The 11,237-nt window shown below is 46.3% G+C and overlaps 2 protein-coding genes across 4 annotated transcripts in view; one reads left to right on the forward strand and one right to left on the reverse strand.

Annotated features, from left to right (window-relative positions):
* LOC129844343 (transcription factor MafG-like) overlaps positions 1-11,237 on the reverse strand; it is a 101,723-nt gene that overhangs the window by 21,715 nt on the left and 68,771 nt on the right. For 2 of the 3 annotated variants that reach the window (XM_055912653.1, XM_055912651.1), the window contains exon 1: positions 8,121-8,791. The exons of the other annotated variant lie outside the window; for it this stretch is intronic. The gene's annotated coding sequence lies outside the window, so the exon portion shown is untranslated. Of the gene's footprint in view, positions 1-8,120; positions 8,792-11,237 lie in introns of those variants that run through there. 3 annotated transcript variants of the gene reach the window in all.
* On the forward strand, positions 953-1,992 carry LOC129844336 (uncharacterized). Its single transcript, XM_055912639.1, has 2 exons — positions 953-965; positions 1,202-1,992. Exons 1-2 carry the CDS (start codon positions 953-955, stop codon positions 1,990-1,992), a joined length of 804 nt encoding a protein of 267 aa, XP_055768614.1.

An 11,237-nucleotide genomic window follows, 5' to 3' on the forward strand; every position in this document is an offset into this window, starting at 1 on the left:
TGCACTCTCTACTCTACCCTTCTCCTGAGTCTCCTCTCACAGAGCCCAGCACTCTCTACTCTACCCTTCTCCTGAGTCTCCTCTCACACAGCCCTGCACTCTCTACTCTACCCTTCTCCTGAGTCTCCTCTCACAGAGCCCAGCACTCTCTACTCTACCCTTCTCCTGAGTCTCCTCTCACAGAGCCCAGGACTCTATACTCTACCCTTCTCCTGAGTCTCCTCTCACAGAGTCCAGCACTCTCTACTCTACCCTTCTCCTGAGTCTCCTCTCACAGAGCCCTGCACTCTCTACTCTACCCTTCTCCTGAGTCTCCTCTCACAGAGCCCAGCACTCTATACTCTACCCTTCTCCTGAGTCTCCTCTCACAGAGCCCAGCACTCTCTACTCTACCCTTCTCCTGAGTCTCCTCTCACAGAGCCCTGCACTCTGTACTCTACCCTTCTCCTGAGTCTCCTCTCACAGAGTCCAGCACTCTCTACTCTACCCTTCTCCTGAGTCTCCTCTCACAGCGCCCTGCACTCTGTACTCTACCCTTCTCCTGAGTCTCCTCTCACAGAGCCCTGCACTCTGTACTCTACCCTTCTCCTGAGTCTCCTCTCACAGAGCCCTGCACTCTGTACTCTACCCTTCTCCTGAGTCTCCTCTCACAGAGCCCTGCACTCTGTACTCTACCCTTCTCCTGAGTCTCCTCTCACAGAGCCCTGCACTCTCTACTCTAACCTTCTCCTGAGTCTTCTCTCACAGAGCCCTGCACTCTCTACTCTACCCTTCTCCTGAGTCTCCTCTCACAGAGCCCTGCACTCTCTACTCTACCCTCTCCTCTCACAGAGCCCAGGACTCTATACTCTACCCTTCTCAATAACCGCACTATAATAAAACGTTGTTACAGTGGTGTGTGTGTTATGGTGTGTGTGTGTGTGTTACAGTGTGTGTATATATGTATGCTAAGATGGCCCCTAGGGGTCAAATATAACGTTATTCAGTACCGGCCCCTAGGGGTCAAATATAACGTTATTCAGTACCGGCCCCCAGGGGTCAAATATAACGTTATTCAGTACCGGCCCCCAGGGGTCAAATATAACGTTATTCAGTACCAGGGGTCAAATGTAACATTATTCAGTACCAGGGGTCAAATATAACGTTATTCAGTACCGGCCCCCAGGGGTCAAATATAATGTTATTCAGTACCGGCCCCCAGGGGTCAAATATAACGTTATTCAGTACCGGCCCCCAGGGGTCAAATATAACGTTATTCAGTACCGGCCCCCAGGGGTCAAATATAACGTTATTCAGTACCGGCCCCCAGGGGTCAAATATAACGTTATTCAGTACCGGCCCCCAGGGGTCAAATATAACGTTATTCAGTACCGGCCCCCAGGGGTCAAATATAACGTTATTCAGTACCGGCCCCCAGGGGTCAAATATAATGTTATTCAGTACCGGCCCCCAGGGGTCAAATATAACGTTATTCAGTACCGGCCCCCAGGGGTCAAATATAACGTTATTCAGTACCGGCCCCCAGGGGTCAAATATAACGTTATTCAGTACCGGCCCCCAGGGGTCAAATATAACGTTATTCAGTACCGACCCACAGGGGTCAAATATAACGTTATTCAGTACCGGCCCCCAGGGGTCAAATATAACGTCATTCAGTACCGGCCCCCAGGGGTCAAATATAACGTTATTCAGTACCGGCCCCCAGGGGTCAAATATAACGTTATTCAGTACCGGCCCCCAGGGGTCAAATATAACGTTATTCAGTACCGGCCCCCAGGGGTCAAATATAACGTTATTCAGTACCGGCCCCCAGGGGTCAAATATAACGGTATTCAGTACCGGCCCCCAGGGGACAAATATAACGTTATTCAGTACCGACCCCCAGGGGTCAAATATAACGTTATTCAGTACCGGCCCCCAGGGGTCAAATATAACGTTATTCAGTACCAGGGGTCAAATATAACGTTATTCAGTACCAGGGGTCAAATGTAACATTATTCAGTACCAGGGGTCAAATGTAACATTATTCAGTACCAGGGGTCAAATGTAACATTATTCAGTACCAGGGGTCAAATGTAACATTATTCAGTACCAGGGGTCAAATGTAACATTATTCAGTACCGGCCCCCAGAGGTCAAATGTAACATTATTCAGTTCCGGCCCCCAGGGGTCAAATGTAACATTATTCAGTTCCGGCCCCCAGGGGAGAGAAGTCTCATCAAATATGAGAACTCACTATGACCATACTGATCAGAGAAGGATCGCTGTTGGTTTCTGTGTGGAGGTTTAACTATAAGAAATTGATGTCTACCATAGTAGACATATAACACAGTGGATATCTAACACAGTGGATATCTAACATAGTAGATATCTAACACAGTGGGTATCTAACATAGTGGATATCTAACACAGTGGATATCTAACACAGTGGATATATAACACAGTGGATATCTAACACAGTGGATATATAACATAGTGGATATCTAACACAGTGGATATCTAACACAGTGGATATCTAACATAGTAGATATCTAACACAGTGGGTATCTAACATAGTGGATATCTAACACAGTGGATATCTAACACAGTGGATATATAACACAGTGGATATCTAACATAGTGGATATCTAACATAGTGGATATCTAACACAGTGGATATCTAATATAGTGGATATCTAACACAGTGGATATCTAACATAGTGGATATCTAACATAGTGGATATCTAACATAGTGGATATCTAACATGGTGGATATCTAACACGGTGGATATCTAACACAGTGGATATCTAACATAGTGGATATCTAACATAGTGGATATCTAACATAGTGGATATCTAACACAGTGGATATCTAACACAGTGGATATCTAACACAGTGGATATCTAACATAGTGGATATCTAACATAGTGGATATCTAATATAGTGGATATCTAAGTGGATAGGCGTAACTTCATCTGCCAATTGTCTTAATCAGTATTTACATAACTCCTATACTGAAAGGATGTTGTGAAATCTACAAAAGTCCCAATGTAAACAGACCCTACCATCTCTCTCACACGCACACAAACACACGCCCGCGCAGCAGTGTGTGTGTGTGTGTGTGTGATTATGCAGTAGTATGGTAGTTCCTGCTTACGCCATATTTCATCATTATTACTGAAGGAAAAAACTCTCCTCTATTGATCTGATGCTGCTTCTAATCTCTCTCTCCTCTCTTTCACGCTCTTCATCCCTTTCTCTTCTTTCTTCATCTCCCTCCCTCTTTCTCTCTCCTCTCTTTCATGCTCTTCATCCCTCTCTCTTCTTTCTTCATCTCCCTCCCTCTTTCTCTCTTTCACGCTCTTCATCCCTCTTTCTTTCCTCACCTTCTTCCCTCTCTCTCTCTCCTCTCTTTCACGCTCTTCATCCCTCTTTCTTTCCTCATCTCCCTTCCTCTTTCTCTCCTCTCTTTTACGCTCTTCATCCCTCTCTCTCTCTTTCTTTCCTCATCTCCCTCTCCCTCCCTCTCTCCCTCTTCACCTCCCTCGATCTCGCTCTCTCCTTCTCTCCCTGTTACTCCCTCTTTCTCTACCTTCTCTTCTCTCCCTGTTCTTCCCTCTCCCTCCATATCTCCCTCTCTTCCTGCTCCCTCTCTCTTTCTCCATTTCCTCTCTCTCCATTAACAGCTTCCAAGTTTTCCTTTAGCATATCATATCATATAGTAGTGTATCATATCATATAGACCAGTTTCAAACACATCCCAGTGGTAACCAAGATCATGACTAGTATACGCACACACAAGAAAACAAACACAAACACATAGCCTAGTCCCAAAAAAACATCCAGGAATGCAAAGCACACTCATCCATAAGGTGAAGCCTAAACAAACAGAATAGCACACACACACACACACACACACACACACACACACACACACACACACACACACACACACACACACACACACACACACACACACACACACACACACACACACACACACACACACACACACACACACACACACACACACACACACGACAGATGGATAATGATTACCCTGAGAGGGTGTTTGTCCAGAACCACCTGCCACGTTACTCATGTAGAGACATAAACTCAGAAAAAAAGTCCTCTCACTGTCAACTGCGTTTATTTTCCGCAAACTTAACATGTGTAAATATTTGTATGAACATAATAAGATTCAAAAATTGAGACATAAACTGAACAAGTTCCACAGACATGTGACTAACAGAAATGGAATAATGTGTCCCTGAACAAAGGGGGGACGGTCAAAATCAAAAGTAACAGTCAATACCTTGTGTGGCCACCAGCTGCATTAAGTACCTCAGTGCATCTCCTCCTCATGGACTGCACCAGATTTGCCAGTTCTTGCTGTGAGATGTTACCCCACTCTTCTGCCAAGGCACCTGCAAGTTCCCGAACATTTCTGGGGGGGAAGGGCCCTAGCCCTCACCCTCCGTTCCAATAGGTCCCAGACATGCTCAATGGGATTGAGATCCGGGCTCTTCGCTGGCCATGGCAGAACACTGACATTCCTGACTTGCAGGAAATCATGCACAGAACGAGCAGTATGGCTGGTGGCATTGTCATGCTGGAGGGTCATGTCAGGATGAGACTGCAGGAAGGGTACCACATGAGGCAGGAGGAGGTCTTCCCTATCACGCACAGCGTTGAGATTGCCTGCAATGAAAACAAGCTCAGTCCGATGATGCTGTGACACACAGCCCCAGACCATGACGGACCCTCCACCTCCAAATCGATCCCGCTCCAGAGTACAGGTCTCGGTGTAACGCTCATTTCTTCGACGATAAACACGAATCCGACCATCACCCCTGGTGAGACAAAACCGCGTCTCGTCAGTGAAGAGCACTTTTCGCCAGTCCTGTCTGCTCCAGCGACGGTGGGTTTGTGCCCATAGGCGACATTGTTGCCGGCGATGTCTGGTGAGGACTTGCCTTACAACAGGCCTACAAGCCCTCAGTCCAGCCTCTCTCAGCCTATTGTGGACAGTCTGAGCACTGATGGAGGGATTGTGTGTTCCTGATGTAACTCGGGCAGTTGTTGTTGCCAATATGTACCTGTCCCGCAGGTGTGATGTTCGGATGTATCGGTCCTGTGCAGGTGTTGTTACACTTGGTCTGCCACTGCGAAGACGATCAGCTGTCCATCCTGTCTCCCTGTAGTGCTGTCTTAGGCGTCTCACAGTACGAACATAGCAAGTTATTGCCCTGGCCACATCTGCAGTCCTCATGCCTCCTTGCAGCATGCCTAAGGCATGTTCACGCAGATGAGCAGGGACTCTGGGCATCTTTCTTTTGGTGTTTTTCAAGTCAGTAGAAAGGACTCTTTAGTGTCCTAAGTTTTCATAACTGTGACCTTAATTGCCTACCGTCTGTAAGCTGTTAGTGTCTGAACGACCGTTTTCTCTTTGAAAGACAGGGTCCTGAAAAAGGGACGTTTCTTATTTTGCTGAGTTTAGCTTTCGGAGTTCTAGTTTTTCATCAACTACATTCACCTCTCTCTCTCTCCCCACACTGAGTATACCAAACATTAAGAACACCTTCCTCATATTGAGTTGCACCACCTTTTGCCCTCAGAACAGCCTCAATTCATCGGGCATAGACTACAAGGTGTTGAAAGCGTTCCACAAGGATGCTGGCCCATGTTGACTCCAACGCTTCCCACAGTTGTGTCAAGTTGTCTGGATGTGCTTTGGGTGGTGGACCATTCTTGATACACACGGGAAACTGTTGAGCGTAAAAAACCCAGCAGCGTTGCAGTTCTTGACACAAACCGGTGCACCTGGCACCTACTACCATACCCTGTTCAAAGGCACTTAAATCTTTTGTCTTGCCCATTCACCCTCTGAATGACACACACACACAATCCATGTCTCAATTGTCTCAAGGCTTAAAAATCCTTCTGTAACCTGTCTCCTCCCCTTCATCTACACTGAAGTGGATTTAACAAGTGACATCAATAAGGGATCATAGCTTTCACCTGGATTCACCTGGTCAGTCTAGGTCATGGAATGTTTTGTACACTCAGTGTATGTGAGAGAGAGAGAGAAGGAAAAAGTATACAGAGATAAAACACAGAGAACACAGAGAGCGAGAGCATGTGTGTGTGTGTGTGTGTGTGTGTGTATATGTGTGTGTGTGTGTATATGTGTGTGTATGTGTATATGTGTGTGTGTGTGTGTGTGTGTGTGTGTGTGTGTGTGTGTGTGTGTGTGTGTGTGTGTGTGTGTGTGTGTGTGTGTGTGTGTGTATATGTGTGTGTATGTGTATATGTGTGTGTGTGTGTGTGTGTGTGTGTATATGTGTGTGTATGTTACACTGTGACTACATCTGGGTTAGACACCTGTTCCACCGTGAGAAAGGCAATCAAGTTGCAAAATGTTCACTGTAAATTTATGGCAAGTGTAAAAAAAGATACTTTACAATCCTTTCCTAACCTCCAACATACACCTTCCACACACACACACACACACACACACCACCCACCACGCACCCACACACCCACACCACACACACACACACCCACCCCACACCACCCACCACACACACACACACACACACCCACCCCACACCACCCACCACACACCCACCCCACCCACCACACACCCCACACCACCCACCACACACCCACCCCACATCACCCACCCACTTAGTTTCTTTGAATTGTGTTTCCGCCTGCTGTTACAGCAGCACACACACCCAGGGGCTATGCTGCATGTCTCAGTGTCACACAGATGTGCACCACACACACACACACACACACACACACACACACACACACACACACACACACACACACACAGGTTCACACAGCTAACGGCGCTGTGGTAAGTAACAAGTGAAAACACCATCTGTCAAGTGAGAGTGTTTTCTTCCTCTCAGCATTTTCTCTGGAATGCCTTGAAGACAAAACATTCCTTGTTCTCCCTCTATCTCTCATTCTATTTCTCCTTTCTTCATCTCTCCCTCTATCTCTCATTCTATTTCTCCTTTCTTCATCTCTCACTCCATTCTCCCTGCTCCGACACAATCAGCACAGTTGTGTGTGTGTGTGTGTGTGTGTGTGTGTGTGTGTGTGTGTGTGTGTGTGTGTGTGTGTGTGAGAGAAAAGTTGCTAACATAAGCATCGGTCAGCGTTAAATGACTTGTGAACAACACCAGAGGGATGAGAAATGCAGTGGCTAGCACTGATTAAGATGATATGGCACCGTGCGTGTGTGTGTGTGTGTTTGCTAAGAAGCGTCAACCTTGGAGTGGGGGCGCTTGTTTTTCAAACACAAACACAACTATTTTATGATCATCATCACTACATGGTGCTTGCTTACTTTAAGCTGTGGATGTATATAGGTAAAGCTTGTTCAGCAATCTGAATGGACCGCCGATGTTCAGTTCACCTTCAGCTGAATTTAGACCAATCATGTAAACACGTCCCTTATAACTCATGCATAATAAAGCAAGATGTATATGAATCAACAGTCGATTATTTAAAAAACATATATATCATTTTGAACTGTGTAGGCTACTGTATTTTCCCACCACTGCAATGGTGTAGCAATATTTAGGCGCAACAAGCACGAGCCATTCCTCTCCCCTCCTCCCGCTAGCTAGACCTTTGTCCGCCCGCCGGTGCCATGTTGCCATGGCTCCCTCGCTCCGTGCCTATACTCAGCTCGCGCAACCGTCGAGCGAGAAACACAACGTTGTGATGAATCAGCAAGCATGTCTTCCGCTATTGCCGTTACTACCATGGACTGTCTGTGACTGTCGCGCGAAATAAACCGAAACAAACGTTTAGAAATAATAGTTTCCTAAATAGGAAATACGGGAAAATGATTTGACACAAGTAAAAGGAGAGGTGGAGGCTAGACGTTTTAAACTGTAACCCCCGTGCCCCCCGACACCAAAAAACAAACAAATGTCATAACATTTGCCATGCGTTTGTCTCTTTCACTCTTGACACACACATGCCTTCTTGGCAATATTAAACTAAGGCACACACAATTATAGACATCAAGATAACTAGAAATTGACGTCGAGTTTACACTATCATCATTATGCAACGTTAACAACTCCCTAAAAACCGCTGTTATGAATCTTACCTCTGAAATAGCAACAGACAGACACACGCTGACCGCGCTCGCGGTTGTTGCGTCCCTATCCAGTGCGGCCCGTTTTCCGCTCCGCTCCGGTGCTTCCGTTTCAGCACTCGAACACTCGGACAGTTCTTCTGCTGTGAATCTCTCCAGCCACCTAACCTACAATCACGTTTTCTAGACAGTTCCAACTCGGCTACACACCTCGAATACACGATATATCTTCCTCTTCCTTATCTATCTAGGCTACTCTATGTAAACCGATTTACGATGTCTGATTTCTGAAAACCGGGGGGGGGATTCCCAGTCCCCCCGTAACTCTCGATATGATCAATCTATCTCGCAATGAAGTTATCAAAAATATTCCCAACCGCCACACATGTTGTTCTCTCTGCACTGTAGTGCGATGCTATAGCCTAGCCTACGTATGACAAGCAAGCCCTTTCTTTGTCTACTTTAGCTATGAAAGCCCCCACTCAGTCTGGCTGGCATGGCTTGTGCGTGTAGCCTATGGCTGGCAGGCTGGCTAACCACCTAATCGTGATGAATCAGCAGCAAACAGAGGGCAGGGAGGGAGAGAGAGAGAACGGCACAGCACAGTGAGGCTAGCCCTTTAAAACGGCGTGTCTAGCGCTCCAACGGCATGATGTCGCCGCGCCCGCAGTCAGCAGCACACACACCCGAGCGGGCGTGACGTAGAGAAGAGTAGAGCAGAGCGCGTGCCCACTCAGCAAAACACGAGCTTCGGTTGAGTGGCAACACACTCTCGCACTCACTACTGAATAACGTTATATTTCGGTGTTTTTAAAGGAATATGAGGAGTGCTAGGCTCGAGTAAGCTGACACACACACACGCACACACACACACACTGAATTAGTGACAAAGAGTTAGTGTGGACTCACCAAAAAAAACAATTATTGTACATTTATTAACGATCTATGCAACTTGTAAGAAAATAATTGAAAGGACTGTAGACTGTAGAAGAGGTCCTTCTGTACGTTAGATTATTGAGATACAACCTCTATGTACAGAGAACAACGTCCCCGTCGGCTACAGGTAGATGCCGTTATTGAGGAGGTATTGCAATAGTCTGAAGTACGTGTCAAACTCTTTCCACGGAGGGTCTGCTGTTTTCGCTCCTCCCTTGTACTTGATTGATGAATTAAGGTCACTAACTAGTAAATAACTCCCCTCACCTGGTTGTCTAGGTCATAACTGAAAGGAAAAAACAAAAACCTGCAGACACTAGGCCCTCCAGTTCCAGAGGGAGGTGTTTCGTCCCAGGGTCATTGAGCTTTGTGGACATTTTGGTGTTGAACGCTGAGCTGTACTCAATGAACAGCATTCTCACACAGGTGTGAGAATCCTTCCTCCTGAAAACCCACCGCACACTAGGCCCTCCATGGAATGAGTTTGACACCCCTGGTCTAAACTACTGTATCTTACTCTCCTTGTCGTCTTTCATCTGCAGTGCACAGAACAAAACTTGGCGAGAGAAGAGGAGACAAGAGGGGGAGAGGAGAGGGGGAGAGGAGAGGGAGAGAGGATGCCACTTTAGATGACTACCCATAATAGCTAGATCTGTACATAAACTATAGATCTGTCTAGATCTGTACATAAACTATAGATCTGTCTAGATCTGTACATAAACTATAGTTCTGTCTAGATCTGTACATAAACTATAGATCTGTCTAGATCTGTACATAAACTATAGATCTGTCTAGATCTGTACATAAACTATAGATCTGTCTAGATATGTACATAAACTATAGATCTGTCTAGATCTGTACAAAAACTATAGATCTGTCTAGATCTGTACAAAAACTATAGTTCTGTCTAGATCTGTACATAAACTATAGTTCTCTCTAGTCTAAGACTAGGTCAAGTTGACAGACGCCTAAAATAACCGTTTGAAGGAATGTGTCCCAAAATGGCAGCATATTCCCTTTATAGTGCACTACTTTTAGCTACAACCCTATGGGCCCTGGTTAAAAGTAGTGCACTATATAGGGAATAGGGTTCCATTTGGAACACATACCCTGTCAGAACCACAAAGAGAAGCCCAGAGTGCTGACTCACAGTGTGTCTGTTCCATCCTCCTTTCCTCCCTCTCTTTCGCTCTCCTGTTCCATCAGCTGCATCTAGAGATACAATATCATCTCTGAGATCAATGTTCCCTCTCTCGCACACACACACGGCACGCACACACACACACACAGACACACACAGGTCAGAGGTGAGCCTGTCTGGTCTGTTTTGATGGATAAACAATTTTATGAGATCTGGCTATAGGTCAGAATGAGGTATGGTTAAAGGCCTGAATGAGGTATGGCTATAGGTCTGAATGAGATTTGGCTATAAGTCTGAATGAGGTATGGTTATAGGTATGAATGAGGTATGGTTATAGGTCTGAATGAGGTATGGCTATAGGTCTGAATGAGATATGGCTATAGGTCTGAATGAGGTATCATCCTGTAAATTCACTCCAACCCTGTTCCAGGAGAGCTACCCCCCTGTAGGTTCACTCCAACCCTGTTCCTGGAGAGATACCCTCTTGTAGGTTCACTCCAACCCTATTCCTGGTGAGCTACCCTCCTGTAGGTTCACTCCAACCCTGTTCCCGGAGAGCTACCCTCCTGTATTTTCACTCTAACCCTGTTTCTGGTGAGCTACCCTCATGTAGGTTCACTTCAACCCTGTTCCCGGAGAGCTATCATCCTATAGGTTCACTCCAACCCTGTTCCTGGTGAGCTACCCTCTTGTAGGTTCACTCCAACCCTGTTCCTGGTGAGCTACCCTCCTGTAGGTTCACTCCAACCCTGTTCCAGGAGAGCTACCCTCCTGTAGGTTCACCACAACCCTGTTCCAGGAGAACTACAGTCCTGTAGGTTCACTCCAACCCTAATCTAGCGCACCTGATTCTAATAATTAGCTAGTTGATCAGCTGAATCAGGTTAGTTACAACTGGGGTTGGAGTAAAAACCTCCAGGAAGGTATCTCTCCAGGAACAGGGTCGGAGAGTCCTGGCCTAGGACAAGTGAAAAAGACGGGTGCATTCCTCCTGTTCAAAGGCCTTTGGAATGACACACACACACTTTGTGGGAGGATTAACCGCTATTGAA

Source organism: Salvelinus fontinalis, unplaced genomic scaffold (genome assembly GCF_029448725.1).
Source record: "Salvelinus fontinalis isolate EN_2023a unplaced genomic scaffold, ASM2944872v1 scaffold_0196, whole genome shotgun sequence".
Lineage (NCBI taxonomy): Eukaryota > Metazoa > Chordata > Actinopteri > Salmoniformes > Salmonidae > Salvelinus > Salvelinus fontinalis.